Genomic DNA, 18,495 nt, shown 5'->3' with positions numbered 1-18,495 from the left:
ACTTACATTTGAGCGGTACTGTATTTGATAAAAGTATTTCAGTGCTATGACAAGGTGGTTGACAAACTACCAACCCCCAGTCCATGGACTATCCAGTTGGACTACCCGGACGACTACCCAAATGGACTACCCTAAAATGGACTACCTTTAAAAAATACTATTTCTAATGAGCGCTAATGAAAGAACTGAACTGATTATATACTTACATTGCACGTAGCTTGTTTATTTTCCACATGTGACTAAATCCAGGAATTGCACTGGTCTCACTTCACTTACATGAGGTAATGAGCCATTGCAACAAAAAATCGAATGCTACCCTTTTTAAAATAGGTGCTTAGACTTAAATACTGTTGATCAGTGCCGTTTAAAATGGGTGTTTAGGCTTGAGCACTATTTGAAACTAAGTACTCAACATTTGGGTAGTCTATCAGGGTACAGGTAGTCCATGGACTGGGGGTCAGTATTTTGTCCACCACCACTATGACAATGTCTTAATGAGTTGAGCATGTTTGAAAGACAGCAGGTTATTAACAACAGAAGAGTAGAAGAACAAACATCAGGCTAAGAAGGCAGAACTTGTCAAATAATTCAGTCTGACAATGAACAGGGATGGTGGCATGGCTTTGTGAACACATTACCAAATATATCAAGCATTCAAATGATAAAGATGTTGAAACATCAAAATATTTCTGTCAAGTAACGTTACTTTGGGTCTGATGATTATGTTTATTTTTGATGTGATTTGTTTGACCAGAAACCCATAAGGAGTGAAACATGCAACGCACGTTCACAGCTTCTGAATATTCAGGGCAAACTGATTGGTTGAATGTTTTAGTGCTAAGTACCATATTTGGAAACCCCTCGCTCTTGTTGTTCCAAATATGGTACTTAGCAAATTGAATATTCAGAAGCTTGTTTCCCAGCACTCAAGGGGCCATTGCACGTTTCAACCCTTATGGGTTTCTGGTTTGACCTATTGATAATTATGTTTAGAATCAAAGGACAAGCTGCTAGCAAGTATGGTCTTACATCTCAGCCCAGACTTGTTGATATCATTGCTGCTGTTCCTCCTGCTTATAAAAAGGTTAGGGACACTAGACAATAATTGGCTGTGGATGAAAACAAGTACAGGTGTGTAGAGAGGCCACACGGCTTTCCTTCCACGATCTGCACGTTTCAGTCGAGGCATTTGCTGAAGGTTTTCCTTGCTTTCCGCAATACCAAACTCTCACTGGGCTGCTCGATTTCCATGTTGTTCTGAAAGTTGTATACTCCTTAACTTCTCTGCTGTGGTGTAACTTTGTCATTTCGTGCCTACTGTCACCATTGGTCATAAGTTACATCGATTAGAATAGAGACGCTTTGGACAATTTTTTTTTTATAGTGGTAGTAATATTCTGTTAAATTGATCGTGACTAACTATAATTGGTTATTTGTATCGAGAATAGCCTATTAAAGTCTAGTTTATTGTCTTTTCTATCCTTTGTTAACCCACACGCGTATGCAAATATTGGTAAAGATTACAAACAAAAGGTTCCGTGTAAATACGTAGGTGTTTTCTGACAGCCCAAATCAATTTTTTCTTTTTTTTTTGTATTCTTAATGAGTATAATGGAAGTTACATTGGTTCTCTTCTACACTACTAAGTTATTATTATTCGATTTATAGTTGAACTTCATAGCATTTCTGCGCATGTACAATTTCTGAAACAGTGAAAAGCTAAAATATTTGCTTGCAATCCAATTACAACACAAGTTTTAAGAATTCAACAGAAGCTGAAACTAGAGAGAAAAAAAGAAAGGAAAATTATTTTTTTTCCATACATCAACCAGCCAAGTGAGTAATGTGACAAATACATGAAAGACATGAAGGATACTATGCATTGTGAAATGGGCACTTGGAAAAATCCGAGCCCCAGATGGGATTTGAGCCCACGGCCCTCTGTAATCTAGTCAGATGCTCTAACCACTGTTATTGCTGATATGCCTTAATGTCAATGCACAGTGCAGTTAAGAGTCATATATGGTTATCAAAAAAATTGACTATGTGACTGCTTGATGCAGTCGTAGTCTATACCCACATTTCACATCTCACCATCTCACCACAGAGTCTCCAGTAGCTCAGTGGTTAGAGCATCTGACTAGATCACGGAGGGTAACGAGTTCTGTCTATCTGGGGCTTGAATTTATTCTAAGTTCCCATTTGATGATGGATAATGTATTTCATGTATTTTTTCGTACATCTGTGGAAAAAAACAAAAAAACAAAAGTAAAAGAAGGTGAAGGAGAATGGAGGATTGGACTTGACAATGACCATAGAACACTCAAAATGTCTTACAACTGTTATCACTTATTTTTAGGAGTGAGATTGTCAGGTTTTGTAATTTTTTGTCCATGGTTTTAGGTTTTATTTTTGTGAATTGGGAATCATTATTGCAGAACCTTTTCAAACTGAGCCTTATACAATCTGGTATAATATGTACATAAATAGTAAAGGGGTTTCATTAGAAGCCGGACACTGGCAGTATACTGCTGTTTATGTTATTAGAAATTTGCCTCTCAACAGCGGCTACTCTGCCCTGATTTCACTTAACCCATTGACTCCCAGGGCTTCCCTATTGACAAGTAAAATCGTCTGGCGTTAGACAGAGTAAAATACTGGCCGGTTTAGACCAGTTTGGGTGTGAAAGGGTTTTAATAAACCCTTGTAAAGAGTGACCACCGCTTACATTGATTAGCCCAGGTATGTACTTAAAGTCTACAAAAGTTATTGAAAGACCTGCATATATCTATAATGTTATGAAATTATTTCACACCTGTTATCATGCTAAAAACTAGAATACGGTACTTTCAGGTATTACTTCCAAAACTGAAAGCGAAACCAGTGAGGACAGCATCTGGTGTAAGTTTTGTTTTTCATTTCTGAATCTTAACAATAATTTATTTTATTGTACTCTTTTTGGTGGCTACTGCCTTCAGGCAGATATGTTTTAAGGGTTAAATTTGATCTCAGGTCAAAATGATTTTAACCTAGGTGGATTTGTAATGTTTTTGTGTCTTGAATGAATGATCACACAAACTGTAAACAGAGACAAAGAAATTACAGTTGCACAAATCAACCTGGGTTAAAATCATTTTGATCTGAAATCAAATTTAACCTATAATACTTTACTACAATGGCCGTGAAGCTTTGGGGGCTTATTTTTTTTCCCTTAGAAAATATTTGATGAAAGGAAAGTTAAAACAGTTTTTAATTATTTTTGTAGATTGCTGTTGTCGCTGTTATGTGCAAGCCTCACAGGTGTCCACACATAAACATGACTGGAAATATCTGCGTGTAAGACTATCCTCTTTTAAACCATTATTATATTTCGTTCCAAGAAGATTCTTTATTGTTGTGTAATGATCGGCTGAGTTGAAGGGCCAAAGAGTAACATTAGTCTTGTGGTCATTTATTGATTGTACACTTGAAAAGTGAGCCCAATAATGTCTTCCTGTTTAACCAGACCAGATTCTAGGATTTTGTCCATGTTTTTGTAAGGCAGTGCACTCTCTATGAGCATTCAGAAGATGTAGTTTTGATAAAAACTGCTTTGAATTTTGACCAGTGAAAATTTTGTCTAAGTTACTTTTCTTATCCAATGCAACTTTAATATTCTTCATGAGGACCATACATGTACATCGTCAAAGTTAAGGCAAATTCAGATAAATGGATCTTAAAAATACTTCACAAAAATTTTCCCAGTTTTTCCATTTCTTTTCAAGAGTTAGAGTGTACGTTTAAGTCACGTATTCCAAATTTGAGAACAAAATGGGGGGTCACCGTCTTTGTTTGTGTGCCCATGCATTTTTGCTCAGCCCCTATGCTCAGTGCGTGGCTCTTGCAGAGCACTATGACAGTGTTTGCATGTCAAAAAACATATCTAGTTCTAAACAATTGGCGTTAATGTCCTGAATACCAAAGCATGGAAAATACTGTTACAAGTGGCGAATTACATGTAATTTTAATGAAAAAAATGCTTGAAGTCTAAAACCTGAGTTGTGCCATTGTACCTTCAGAGATCTACATGTAAGTAAACTGTAAGTTTGAAGACCCAGAATTCTTTCCTTTCTATTTCTGTATACTGTAAAGTTGTTATGATTGTAATCATGTATTGAAGCATGAAACTAACCGGATAAATTTATTCCAGGTACTGTCCAGGTGGTCCTGATTCTGATTTTGAATACTCCACACAGTCATATACTGGATATGAAGTAAGGCACTACACTATAGTAATTACTGTATATTATTTTTATTACCTGTAAGCCATTAATGGGGTCTGAAACAATCCCATTAAAGAAATTCTCAAAAAACCAGGGGAAAAAAAATTGTGGTACCTTAAAAGACCTTTACCTGGGGATGTGACAAAGATCTCCTTCAAACAATATTGTTGTATTTTTCATCAACAAGCTGCTGATTAAATAATGGTGATTTCATTAATTGATACAGTGTCCTCTTTCCTCCTTCATCGATTTCACGATCACTTTTTTTTTCAGCTGTACAAGATAATAATGATGTCACTTAAGTGTCTCTCTAACTTTACTTTACATTAATAAACTTAATCTTGCTTACTGTAAATTGTTTTCAAAAGGTACAGTAAAGGGTAGCCCTCCATGATATTCAGTTCATGAATCCTGTCCTAATTTTCGGCATTTTTGGGCATACCAGTAGTTGTTAAGAACATTAAATGTTTGTTTTCTTCAGCCTACATCAATGAGAGCAATCCGAGCACGATACAACCCTTACCTTCAAACAAGACACAGGATAGACCAGGTGAGAATCTTATGATCATTTTAGTAAGTTTTTGTTGTTTCGTGGAAAATGTTTTTTTTTCTGCACAGCATGCACAGAATTTTGTGAGCATGTGGTTTAAAGCTTTTAGTCAATCCAAAGGAGTCTTTTTTATTTCTACTACAGCTTAAACAACTTGGCCACAGTGTTGATAAGGTGAGGTAAATAATATTATTGTGCTTGTTTTAGGAATTTTACATTAACACAAATGTATAGCTCACTTAAATTTCTGTGACTGTTTTTAACCCCACGAATGACCCTAATTGGAGCTGAGTATCAAAACAGCAACTTTTTTTTATTTTGAAGGTTGAGTTTATTGTGATGGGAGGCACGTTTATGTGTTTGGATGAAAGCTATCGAGACTACTTTATAAGAAATCTTCATGATGCACTCTCAGGTCACACAAGTAACAATGTTGATGAAGCTGTCAAGTAAGTTCGTTGCAGTTATGCAGAATTGAACATGGTTCAAAGAAATTTCAGAGGTGCATTTTAAACTTGTATAAAGTGACCCAGGTCACTTGTAATGACACCAGCGTGGGCCTATCGGATTCGACCCTGCATATACCCTCGGTGTGAAATCTTAAATGTTTCCTTTGGTCCTGTTTTTATGTTATTTTAATTCCTCAGTTTAAGGTGACATAAGTACTACAGTTTTCCAAAGAAAAACATCAAGATTTTGACTGAGTTCCTGGATGGGGGACTGGAAACTAGACATTTCAAAGGCCTTTTTATCAAAACCTAGCCATATGACCAGGGTTAAAATTTTGGGAATTAGTAGACAATATTATGAAGATGAAACCGTCAACATTTTTTTGAAGAGATCTATCAGACAGTTTTTCAGTTATTATCAAAATAGAATTCAACGTTTTTGCCGTTTGTGAAAAACCTGTCAGACAGATTTCACTATATATTTCTATACATGATTTTTTTTTTTTTCGTTAAGGAAATCCTGTAATTTTAAGGTGGGTTCATGCGGCTAGTTTTTGAGAAAAAGGCCTTTGAACTGTCTAGTTTCCAGTCCGCCTCCAGTAGCGTGGTCACTGTTGTTCCAGTGACTTTAGAACAGTTTTCAAAGTGTTGTTTGTAAATTTATTCTTCTTCCTTGATTACAAACACTGTAAAAAACTGAGATAAATTTGAACATGGTGTAAACACTACGGATAAATTATGCAATTTTGATCGCTGAACAAAATGTTACAATAAAAAATATGGTTACATTTAATACAAAAACAATCGTGAGTTAAGTGCTCAAATATAGTTAAAGGCACAGTAACATTGGCAAGAGCATTTTAAGTCAAAATTAAAATAAACAAAGTGTGAAACTAATTAATGTGGAGTAACATGAATACATAAAATCCTTGGTTCTGCTCCTTGCACTGAAACTAGAATCCTTTGTGGTAAATACTCATAACCTTGAAGATTGTTGCTTGGGTTTACGATCTTGATAAAACTTGCAACCTTGGTTAAAACTGCTACTTTGATGAAACATGTAACTTGTGAAACAAAACCCTTCTTGTTTGATGTGTACTCTATTGTGAGCCTTACTGTATGCGAGAGAGCTTAATTGCGACAGTAGCATCCTTAGAAAATTCTAGAAAATTCTGGAGGAAACAGTAAAAAGAACTAGGGAGGGTGACATAAGTTAATTGAACTTTCCTTAACGAATTTTAAATGATAACAAGATGAACTAAAGTAAATAATAGGGTATAAACAAGTAGAAAGACAAACACTAGGTGTTCAGCTGTAGCTACAGTCACTATATTTATCATTTTCTCCTGATTTGCATTTGTATTTGTTTGGTAAAATTGCATTTTACATCAATTGCAGTGACTAACACTTTAGAAGAGAATCTTTAATTTCACAGATTTCAAAATCTTGATCATTTTCTGCAGAAAACTGGAGTGAGTCACCTTAAGTTGCCTCCTTCCTTTAATAAACAAATAACAAACAAATAACCACAAAGCAGGCTGATAGCATTTTTAAAACACAGAGGAAAGGCTATTTCCTTGACACGTAGCACGTGTATTCAATTCCATGGAAGTTGCTACCTGTTATTGTGTTCTGAAGCTATCAAGTCTTCCTACATGTACCCATAAATCCCTCAAAGTAATTATTTATTTGATTATTGTTATGAATTAAGCAGAATAACGAGGCAATAAAATAATAATTAATATTTTAATGTTGTGCATTCATCATTTTAGATATTCAGAGAGAAGCAAAACAAAATGTATAGGGATAACAATAGAAACAAGACCAGATTATTGCTTAAAAAAACATTTAAGGTGAGAATGCTCAGTTCGTAACCTTGAGTCTTTTTCACAGTGTGATCACTGAAAATTCATGCATGATATGTGCTTGTTATTGTCAGTGTCAACTTGATGATGGTACACCACAGGGTCCAGAGGAGATATGTTTGTCGTTAGAACATCAAAACCCGTCGAAAACATCTGAAATAATGGGTTATTATATTTTGATCGCGTTACAGTTTCGTTACACATTCTGTATACCGCAAACCAAGAGACTGAGGGCTCGCAAGATCGGCTCACAGTATAAAAAACGGAAAGGGAGGAAACTTGTACCACGTGACTTCGTTCGATGTGAACCGCAGCACTTGGTGACGGAAGTGAATTCGGACCGGAAATGCAAAAGCAACAGACCGCTACTAATTCGAGAATCAAAACATCAGCTGTGGAGGGAGTTTTAAAATAATGGCGGCTTTTCCCTTGAAAAGACCCGTTCCGTTGCGCGAAAAGCAGCCGGACGAGAAGAGATCCAAAGTATCGAACAGAGAAAAACACGTGTTTCTTTCTAAATGGTAAGATATCTGACCAGTTGGCTTTCGAACGTGAGCCACAAATTACCGTGTTTGATTTTTCCTTGATCGAACTTGACTATTTTACCTGCAGGCTTTCAATGAATTATCGAAGAGACGAACAAAACTTTATCTCCGTACAAGAAATACTCGACGACTATGTAAATAACAGCTCCGAAAAGGAAAATTTTCCATTGCAAGTCAAAGAACTGGGGATTATTTTAAAGGAGGCCTTTCCACAGGCAAGTAGAGTCCAGCGAAGAGTTAACGGTGGCCGAGTATGGCAGTACCCACTTTCAAAAACCTCAAGATTGGAAGAAGACTGTGTTAAATGGGAAGACTTGCCAGCTTTCACAAAAGAATTCGATTGGCTTTTATCTAGCTCTAGCGACGATTTCTTTGAGTGGATAAAAGTCCAGTCACATGATCTATGCGAAGGCAGCCGAGTTTAAACTGAAGTAAAGATCTTAAAGACTGGACATTTGTTGTACACGTCAACAGTCGAAAAGTTGCAAAAGAAACCGTTGGTGTTTTCGAACTTGGGGCATCTTAAAATTACTTCCGATCTTGCGCACATTTACTTTACCGCGTCATTTCCGTCACCATATGTTGCGGTGCACACCGAACGAAAGCTCTCTCTCGAAGCCGTAAATTTCGGTGGCCGAAAATGAATTTGAACGCTTTCTTGTGCCGTTTTCCTACAGTATTTGGCAAATACATAACAATTCTAGATCACGTTAGTAAAATCAGGCAATTTAATTCAATTCCATTTGAGTTTCAGGGATTCGAAAATCAGCCCCAAATTAGTTTCCTCCCTTTCCGTTTTTTATACTGTGAGCCGATCTTGCGAGCCCTCAGTCTCTTGGTTTGCGGTATACAGAATGTGTAACGAAACTGTAACGCGATCAAAATAACCCATTATTTCAGATGTTTTCGACGGGTTTTGATGTTCTAACGACAAACATATCTCCTCTGGACCCTGTGGGTACACTAGCAAAGCAGAATTTAAAATAAAAACTTGAAGGGTAGGCCACAGTATTGTTGTCCATCTTGGCTGGGAAATACATGTAATATAATTATACAAGAAGGTACTCACACCTAACAGAAAAACAACTAAATTAACTAATTTCCCATACATCAAGGAAATATTAAATGTGTGATTGCTCTTTAGTTCAATGCTAATGTATGGCTGCACACGCTTGGAGATTGGAGTACAAAGTGTGTACGAAGATGTGGCAAGGGACACAAACAGGTACTGGACATAGAAGAAGTAACAAGCTAATCTTTGGTATTATTTGCCATTGTTCATGTCCTCCTGTAGGTCCCTGCATCTATAATAGTCTTAAGGTTATTCTTCCATTAATGCTGGGGGTAACCCTGCGATGGACTGGCATCCCATCCAGGGGGGAGTAGAAATACTCCTAGTCGCTTTATGCTACAGAAACCGGAGATAAGCGCCGGCCTGATGGGCCTTCTAGGCTCATAAGCAGACTTTACCTTACCTACCTTTTATTCTTCCATACATGTAAGTACATATTGGATATGACATGGGAAATTCTCAAAGTGGCGCTCAGCACCATGTTAGCTTTAACCAATACCTATTTCATATCCAACTAAACCACATATTTAATTGAAGTTAATTCTTAACAATAATTATTATTGTATGCTTGAAAATTCTACCTCCTGCCACAAATTCTTTGGCTTGGCAACACATGGTGTAATGGTTTGGTAGAAGAGCTGATAACCAAGACATAGTGAGCCAATCAAAATGACAATAATGCAATATCCATGGTCAAAAATTTAATAAAATACTTGATAGACTAGGAATGAGTTTGTCACATGTATGTTCCCAAAACACCCCAGCAACCTGATGTAAAAAGGCACATTACAAGGAAAGATTCATACATGTATTGTTTCGTTTTATGTTTTGGGTATGTTTTTTTTACATGAGACTCGACTAACAGTGAAATTGGACATGTGTAATAGAGCGATTTTCAATTGAGTGTCGTAAAACCAAAACCAAAGTAATTACTTTGGCCAATCAAAAAGGACGGAGACAATCCAGTAAACCAATCAAAACTCGAAGTAATTACACGTAGCCGACACAAAGCGCGGGAAAATGTGCACGCGCGAGCCACGATTGGTTTTGGTTTCATTTCTGATTGGTTGAAAAAATGGTGCGAGAACTTTGAACCAATCACTGAGTGAAGTAATTATAAACCAAAGTAATTATCTAATTACTTTCGACACTCAATTGAAAACTGCTCTAATAATATGGTAATTCATTTATTGTACTTTTCAGGGGTCATACTGTCAAGGCAGTGTGTGAATCCTTCCATTTGTCCAAAGATGCAGGTTTCAAGGTCAGCTGTTTTTGTTTATTTGTTTCTGGATACATTTTGAAAAACCATCACCTAGTGATGGGAATCTCCTGAGATTTTACTGGCGATCATCGGAAATAATCGGATTGACCCAACCAGTCAATCGTTGATTATAATCTGAAATCTATTGATAAAAAGAAAACATGCACCCTGTTTGTTTTGGACAACATGCAAACAAGACAACGAGGAGGGGACCCTGGGGAACTAACTTGATCTTGGCAAGCTGTTTATATCTGTTTTGCTTTCATCTAATCTTGTTACCTTTGTGATCGTAGTAAGTTAATTAACAAATCGTAAGGGGTTCAGCGTTGATTGTACTCTTATTGACAACAATATTCGTCATCACAGTGGTCAAAATGTTGTGGACTCACGAGGTGCAGCCAACCACAATATTCAACGCCAAAGAAAGTTTTTATTTCAAAGTGTGATCAAAATCACGACTCAAAGAAAGAGCAAGCGTTGTCTATAACTTTCTCACAATATGATTGGTATATTTCCCAAAATGGGCATTCCTGATTGGCCATTACATTGCGTGACAAAATGATGCAAGCATGATGCATACAGCGTTGTCTAGACTCTTGTAGACAACAGCAAATTAGCCAATCAGATTGCGAGATTACAAGCAATTGTGATAAAAATGTATTTTCCAGGTGATCTGGTGACGTAATTTGGAGGACTGGAAAGAAAAACTTTATCGCCGTTTGTTTCCAAGTTTCCTGCAGTATTTCCATCGCCAAAACTCAACAGATCATTCCGTGTCTCCCACATTTCCTGTTGCTGAATGAACATTCAAGTGGAAACTGCCGATATATAACCTCGCCTCTGCCATGTTGAATTCGGAAATAACATTCAAGGCCGTGTGCGGTTGTGGGATACGGCGTGAAATTTTTTCTCCCCAGTCCTCTGAATTACGTCACCAGATCACCTGGTTACGGCCAGCTACTAATTTAGAATAATTTCTCAGAGAACCATCAAGGTAAGCTTTTTCTGTATGAAGTACAAACTATCAACATTAATGTGAGATAAATGCAAAATGCAAAATGCAAAACCTAGCCTGGCGTGAGCGTGTTTCGACGAGTTTTGGAGAACATTAAAAATGCACCTATTTGTCTGTGATAGTCGATTGTCATCATCCATAATCGATTGTTGCGTCGCTTAAAGATTTTGGATCAATGATTGATTATACCGGTAATTGATGATCGGTACACCACTACTTTCACCAGTTGAAAATTTAATACAATCATTCTGTTCTACAGGTTGTGTCTCACATGATGCCCGATCTGCCAAATATTGGATTGGAGAGAGATATTGAACAATTTATTGTATGTTTTTTTTTAATTGCAGAGTAAACATATGATTTTCCTTATTGTACCACTTTTGCCTTCGTTACCTTCTCATTTCTTTTTCTGATCTTAGGAGTTCTTTGAAAATCCTGCTTTTCGGGCAGATGGTTTGAAAATTTATCCAACCTTGGTTATTCGTGGTACAGGTTAGTGGTATTAATTTTCTCTTTAAAACTCTGATTTATGCATGTTTTTTGTGAAGAGCCGGTGAAAAGGAATGTTCTTGTTTACCATAAAGATTAATGTTTTCATTCATCCTAGTAGCTGTTACCTTCCAACTTTACAACACAATGCAAAATGATGCTATCAAGGGAATCATTTGAGCAAGTGGACTTCTTCAATTTGACTACTGTTTTTTGCTTTTCATGTGGTCTCATCAATTATGAGAGGTCCATTTAGAAGATTCTTTCCAAGTCAACCACTCATGCTAAATTGTTACATGCGAGGTGGCCTGTGGTTTATATTAGGGAATTTAAGAAACGACGACGGCTACGATTACAACAACGGCAGAAAACAATAATATCATTGGTTAAAAGAGCATAAATAATTGTGCTGCACGTGCAGCACGGATTTTAGCAAGTATCTTTGCGGTCCTCTACATAACGACGACGTGAAATCACCAAATTTGAGGTTTTGAGGACAACGTAAGCAAGCAACAGAGAATCTTTCATTCTCTGTTTTCACTCTGAAACTGCTCCTACCAATTTATTTTTAGGATACTTTGCCCACATTGTACGACGCGAATGAGACTGGATAATCGCGAAAGACTTACTATAGAGCCAAATTATATTTTGAGGTGACGTTTTCGTCGACCGTTGCCGTGGTAATCTTAAATTCCCTAGTGGCGGGTTTAAAACGCAGGTCATTATTTTCTCTATACTAACCCATTGACACTTGAAGTGCCCTGTCCTGCCCCCATTGATAAGTAAAATCATCTGGCGTTAGACAGAGTAAAATCTATTAAGTCCTACTCATAAGAGTCAATGGGGACATAGTTTTTGAGTGAATCTAGCTATTGTTAACCCTTTCACCCATGTGGGGTTCCCCCATTGACGAGTAAAATCGTCTGGTGTTAGACAGAGTAACATCTATAAGTGGCACTCTTGGGAGTGAAAAGGTTAAAGCAACCCAAAACCTTCAAACTGGGTAACAGTGGTTCAGATGGCAAAGGCGAATGGAGTGAGATGGTACGGGCATGTGTTGAGGAGAGATGATGGGCATTTTCTGAGAAAAGCGTTGGGGTTTGAAGTGAAGGGCAAGAGGAAGCGAGGACGACCAAAGAAGACGTGGAAGATGCAAGTGGAGAAGGAGAGCAAGAGTGTTGGATTGGAGAAAAAAGATGCCATGAATCGAGTGAGATGGAGAGTGGGAGTTAGAGAGATTGCTTCCAAAGTGGGGTAAATCTGGCCACCCCCATCTACGGGGATAAACCCGGATCAAAATTGGATTGATGATGATGATGATGATGGGTAACCTTGGGCCTAAACATCATTTTTAGACCTAATGAGGCAGTAGTAAAGCTTTTGTAACAATTGAACCTGTGAAAAGTGACCTATACTTTAAACCTGTTTGGTTTACATTCCTTAATCAAGAATCCATGGAAGTGTTACCTTTTGTCAATTAAAGTACAAAGGAAGTACTTTCTCCTGAGTGATTTTAAGACCCTGAGTGTTGGTCCAGCTAGGGTATAAACCCACAACCTCACACATATTTGACATGCCCATGGCATTCTCAACTGAGGCAACTAGCGGTAATTTGGGGTTTGTGAAGAACAAGTATGGTATCAAACTGTGCTGTGTTGGTATCTCTTTACTTTTAATATTGCATTAATTTGGTTTAGGTTTGTATGAGCTGTGGAAGACAGGTCGGTACAAAAGTTACCCTCCAAGTACTCTAGTGGACTTGATTGCAAGGATTCTTGCTTTAGTTCCTCCCTGGACAAGGGTGTATAGAGTTCAACGGTATGGTCATTTTCACAATTTATTTTTCATTAATCCATTCATTTCTCAAACACCCTAGGATGCCCTCAGTTGATGAGTAAAATTGTCTGGGATTAGATGAATGAATGACTTTATTTATGTGTCATCAAGGATTTAGCATTGCTGCTAATTGGGTTCACCTAAAGCAAGTTACAATCATCAAGACTATGTACAAATTATGTAAAATTAGAATAATAGCTATTTACAAGACGGAAAGCCTATCCATCAGAAGAAAACTACAGAAGTGATAAAAAATAAGAATAATAGAGAGTAGATAGAGTAAAATCTGTTAAGAGTAAAATCTGTTAGGACTCACTCCTAGGGGTCAATGGGTTAATGTTGGTGATATTCATTATGCTCTAGTGGTCATTCCATTTGACTATGTTCACTTGTCCACCACCATGGATACAATCAATGCAAAGGAGCTTTGATTTGTACTAATTTGGCCTAACCATCAGTGCATGCATATGTAGAAGAGAGTATGGTCATTATCCAGAGGTGCATGCAAATTTGTTTGCATTTTGCTTGTAGTTAGCATCCCTTTAGCTGTCACATGGGGTAGAACCTGTATTAGTTGCCCAGGGTTCAGTAAAATGGACTTCAGTTGTTCAAGGCCATGTATCGTTCAAACGTTTTTTGTTTTCTCTGTCTTTGCGGAATTTTCAGTAAAAGACAGATGTATAGATCACTTGCATACGGGTTTAAACTAGTTGTCTCTTCTGTACCTGCTCTGCGACCCTTGCCCCTTTTTGTTTACCCTCTTTACTACTGAAGAACACACGCTGGTGACAGCAAGATGAAAAGACAGAAATAATAATTATTGTTATCTTAACTTATTGTAAAATTACAAGAATATCAAAGCTGATGTTAAAATAGAGTATCAGCATTCTCAAAGTAAGAACTGTAGCAACAAATGTTTACTTCAATTCCGGTGGTTTCCATTTCTGAAATTGTAAGTTTACATTTTAGGGACATTCCAATGCCCTTGGTTAGTTCTGGGGTGGAACATGGTAATTTAAGAGAGCTGGCACTGGCACGGATGAGGGATCTGGGCACCCAGGTAAGTCAATTGCGATACATCATGTAGTAATTTTTACAATAATAACATAGTTTGGCGAATAGGAGATCAACTCTCTATCTTAGCAGGAAGATGGGAAGAGATGTGTGATGTGTCATTTTAATTAGTTTTTTTCCAATTTCTTAGTTTATTTTTATGACTTTTATTTTTTGTCTACCAGTTTTAGCTAGCGATGGCTGACAATGTGCCATTCGGGTTCTTGAAGTGGGATCTTTTGTCGTTTTTAAAGGGAAAGTACGGTCTAGAAAAAGTTCCTCTGAATCGCAAGTTCTTTACCTGTATTGTCATACTTGACCACTCATTTGGACAAAATGTGTTGAAATAGCCAACAATGACGCTTCAAAAATAGGCAAATTTAAATTGAAATCGGCCATTTTTGTTTTTGTGTATGCAAACGAGGCTATGACGTAGCAATACAAGGAAGGATTACGTTTTTGCAAACGTTGGCCATGTAACACTTATATTTGAACAGACTTAACTGATTAGAGTGTAATGTGAAGTGTTAAGTTTCTACCCCATATGAACCATGTGAGCGTTAGCCCTACTGATGGAACTGGGCCCACACAAGGACAGAAAAAAACTCTGACCAGGGTGGGAATTGAACCCACGACCTTCGGGTTAGATCACCGATCTCTGTCCTTGTGTGGGCCCATTTCCATCTGTCGAACACGTTTGTTGACTATTGCTACGTCATAGCACGTCATATCCAAGATGGCGCTCTCCAAGTCACGAAAGAGGCAACTTCAAAGTGCTCTTGTCACATTTTAACAGGGAACTGGACAAAAACGACAATTATTTTCGAATTCCTGGGGAAAAATTTTCGTAATTTAGAGAAACTTTTTCTATACCATACTTTCCCTTTAATGCAGTTATGACTTTATGTCCTTCTATCAGTACCCTGGGTGCCAGAGGTTTTATTCGCGAGGAACGGTTAACCCGCGAAGCGTTGAACGACGAACGGAGACGCGAAAAAGCCGTCGCGGCTCGGTATGGTGGCTTTGCCGCTCATAGAGATCACGCCAAAGGAAAAAAAAACCCTCTGGCACCCAGGGTACTCGGTCAGCGAAAATAACACCATATCATAACCTGCTTTTCCTTTTTGTTAGTGTCGTGATGTGCGTACTCGCGAGGTTGGAATACAGGAGATTCACCATAAAGTCCGTCCTTTTGAGGTAAGTCAATGTTGACTTTGAATTTTAATCTACATTTACATCTACATGTGCTAGCACTCGGCAGAGTTCCTTTTTGACTTATGGCTGTTTCTGCCTAGGTGGCTTCATACACATGCAATAAGGTTTTTTAGAGACATCAAGCCAAGCCGGCCACTTATGCTGGAGAGAACAGAACAGCTAAAACACCGGAGGAATCCATCCCCTACTCTTTTGGAATAGTCTAACGTTTATGCACAAGGATTTTGTGACGGGACCTGCGGTTTACAGTCTTTATCCGAGAAGACTTCAAAGTCTTACCATTTGTAGATGAAATTACAAAGCCAGTCCTAGCTATCTCCTCAGTTGTTTTAAGATCCCGAGTGTTGATCCGGCCGGGGTTCGATTCTGCAACCTCCCGCACGACAGCCCGATGCTCAACCAACTGAACCACCGGTGCCCGGTGTTTTAGTAATGGAATAATTTAAAATTAAAAGACAAAATTCCTATTCCTTGTTTTAGATTGAATTGATCCGCCGTGACTACGTTGCAAATGGTGGATGGGAGACTTTTCTTTCATATGAAGATCCAGAGCAAGATATCCTTGTTACATATTCTTAGAATAATTTTTATTTTAAGTTTTTATTTTCCACTTTGCTGTACTAAGTCGTGCTTTCGCGGTTACAAGGAGTTTTTGATTCACCAAATTCCTTAATTCTTTGAAAATATCCTTGTGGGATTACTGAGATTGAGGAAGTGTTCCGAGGAGACATTCAGGCCCGAACTGAAAGGAGGATGTTCGATTGTCAGAGAGCTTCATGTGTATCCTTTATGTTTAACCTGTTTTTTTTTTTCGTTTGTTTGTTTTGTAATTTTAAGGCACAAAACAATCTCATTTGTGTCCATTGTTTTCTGGATTATTAAACTTTTTTTCGGAGCCCTAATCAAACGATCAGTGAAAGCTTGTGTACTTGAAATAATTTTCTATTCCGCCATGGTATCTCCTGATTACTGGCCCCACTAATAACGTGATTCAGGTGCGGGGTGACGGTTGATTTTTTCTGTCGCGGGGCTAAGCGTTTCTATCCACAATCTTGGACAGAATAAAATGGAACAGAAATGCCCCCTCTCCCCCAAATCAAGAATGAAGGTGCGTGAAGGCCAAAACGCGCCATTTTCCCATCACTGATTTTGGGGGGAGGGGTGGTCTCAATGTTCCATTTAATTTGTCCAAGATTGTCTAAGGAGGGCATGACGTCACAAATTCAAGATTTGGTCAATTAAGAGGTCATATGTCAACACATTAATCATCCGAAACCACTGGCCTCTGACGCAGTCACGCTCGTCGCTAGTGTTCCTATGTTGAGATACTACATGGAAGATATTTTAAGAGAAGCGGAGCGTATAAAAAAGCCAAACCTAAAATGAAAATTTGCCAGTACGATCAAGAATAAGGGTATAACTCTACGTAGAATTGACGAAAAAAATGCCATCGAGAAAAAGAATACCCGAGGAAACAAAAGTAAGAGTTAGAGTTCTCAAGCCCGCACTGATCTTACTCTGGAAGCATTTCTGGGGAGTTAATCGATAAAACTATAGGGTCTATGTAGGGTCGCATCGCCGAGATTAAACGAAGCAATGGCAAAAGACTCAAGCATTAAAGTTGCGCTTTTAAAGCTTTGTAGAGCACTTGAATGGTTTTACATGACATGACATGAATCGTTTAAGGCACGATTCACGAGACTTTTTATACGATTAATGTCTGTTTTGAGACGCTTTTCAACGGTTAAGCACCGTTAACAAGCAATGGAAAAAGTGTCAGTCTGTTCTGTCACCTTTCTGGCCAGACGACAAAATCGTGAAAAATGGACAAAATTCGTTGCTGTTAGCCCGCAAATCGTGCCCATCAACACTTTTGTGAACGTAAATCATGCTCTATTTTTCAGCGTGGAAAAATCAGAAGATAGCTTAGGTAAATATCGCCAACAAATTTAAGGGAGCGCAAATGCAGTTCTTAAAAATTCAACAAGCTTGCATATTCGGTATGGTTGGCGCACGGATGCAAAGTCTAAAGCGTAGAATGTGGGTAGGTTGTATAGTTGGATGGGGTAGATAATCTGTGGTAGAAGGTTCGAATCCTCCTTACATCCGGTTTCTTTCTTTTTGTTTTTCTTTTTTTTTCCCAATAGTTTTATTCTCTTTTTTGTTTGCAATTTATATTCTCATTTTATAGGTCTCCTGCTTTAAACGTAAATATAGCTTATGAAAATAATTACAGTCAACTCTCAGGTATTCGGATGATGTAATTTTTTGAGCGAACGAGAGCAGATTTCGTGTCGTGATTACCCCATATACTACTGGTAACGCCAAGCAGGGGCTCGTAGACAATCTTGGACAGAATAAAATGGAACAGAAATGCCCCCTCTCGCCCAAATCAAGGATGAAGGTGCGTGAAGGCCAAAACGCGCCATTTTCCCATCACTGATTTTGGGGGGAGGGGTGGTCTCAATGTTCCATTTAATTTGTCCAAGATTGCAGTTTTCAAGAAGCTACTATTGTGCTTGCGGGTGGAACGACGGTTGTTGAGTCATTCTACATCACTTGCCAAAACACCAGAAAAAAGCTGGTATCCACGGTTGTAAATTTAAAACATACATGGCATGGGGGAATCGATCAGTTGTGAACTCAGTTGGCTTTTAATCTATGTTTTCCTTGACGTCGTTGCTATAGTTACGGAAGTGTGGTTCCCGTTAGTGCACGTGATCCCTCCAAATTTCAACACCAAGTACGTTCTGTGTAACGACCGAATTTCAACTAATACTTGGAGAGCATTTTTTATCATTTTATTGTCGTGCATGTGCCACGAACGTGTGTCACAAACGTGTGCCCATTCTTCAACAGCTTTAGAATGGTTTTTGGTCA

General features: G+C 38.1%; 1 protein-coding gene across 1 annotated transcript in view; it reads left to right on the top strand.

The window, feature by feature from the left end:
* Positions 1-953: 953 nt before the first annotated feature.
* LOC137977592 (elongator complex protein 3-like) overlaps positions 954-18,495 on the top strand; it is a 19,972-nt gene continuing 2,430 nt past the window's right edge. The window contains exons 1-18 of the mRNA XM_068824866.1: positions 954-1,084; positions 2,854-2,901; positions 3,266-3,336; positions 4,190-4,253; positions 4,744-4,812; positions 4,957-4,986; positions 5,137-5,261; positions 7,034-7,114; positions 8,816-8,896; positions 9,947-10,007; positions 11,282-11,347; positions 11,442-11,514; positions 13,209-13,329; positions 14,317-14,407; positions 15,532-15,597; positions 16,096-16,181; positions 16,309-16,395; positions 18,304-18,358. Coding sequence (XP_068680967.1) covers positions 956-1,084; positions 2,854-2,901; positions 3,266-3,336; positions 4,190-4,253; positions 4,744-4,812; positions 4,957-4,986; positions 5,137-5,261; positions 7,034-7,114; positions 8,816-8,896; positions 9,947-10,007; positions 11,282-11,347; positions 11,442-11,514; positions 13,209-13,329; positions 14,317-14,407; positions 15,532-15,597; positions 16,096-16,181; positions 16,309-16,395; positions 18,304-18,358 — 1,404 coding nt within the window. The 5' untranslated portion in view covers positions 954-955. The remainder of the gene's footprint in view (positions 1,085-2,853; positions 2,902-3,265; positions 3,337-4,189; positions 4,254-4,743; positions 4,813-4,956; positions 4,987-5,136; positions 5,262-7,033; positions 7,115-8,815; positions 8,897-9,946; positions 10,008-11,281; positions 11,348-11,441; positions 11,515-13,208; positions 13,330-14,316; positions 14,408-15,531; positions 15,598-16,095; positions 16,182-16,308; positions 16,396-18,303; positions 18,359-18,495) is intronic.

The sequence above is a fragment of the Montipora foliosa genome, chromosome 11, assembly GCF_036669935.1.
Source record: "Montipora foliosa isolate CH-2021 chromosome 11, ASM3666993v2, whole genome shotgun sequence".
NCBI classification, from domain to species: Eukaryota; Metazoa; Cnidaria; class Anthozoa; order Scleractinia; family Acroporidae; genus Montipora; species Montipora foliosa.
The sequence above is the reverse complement of the archived record's forward strand: the minus strand, read 5'-3'. Positions and strand labels throughout refer to the sequence as shown.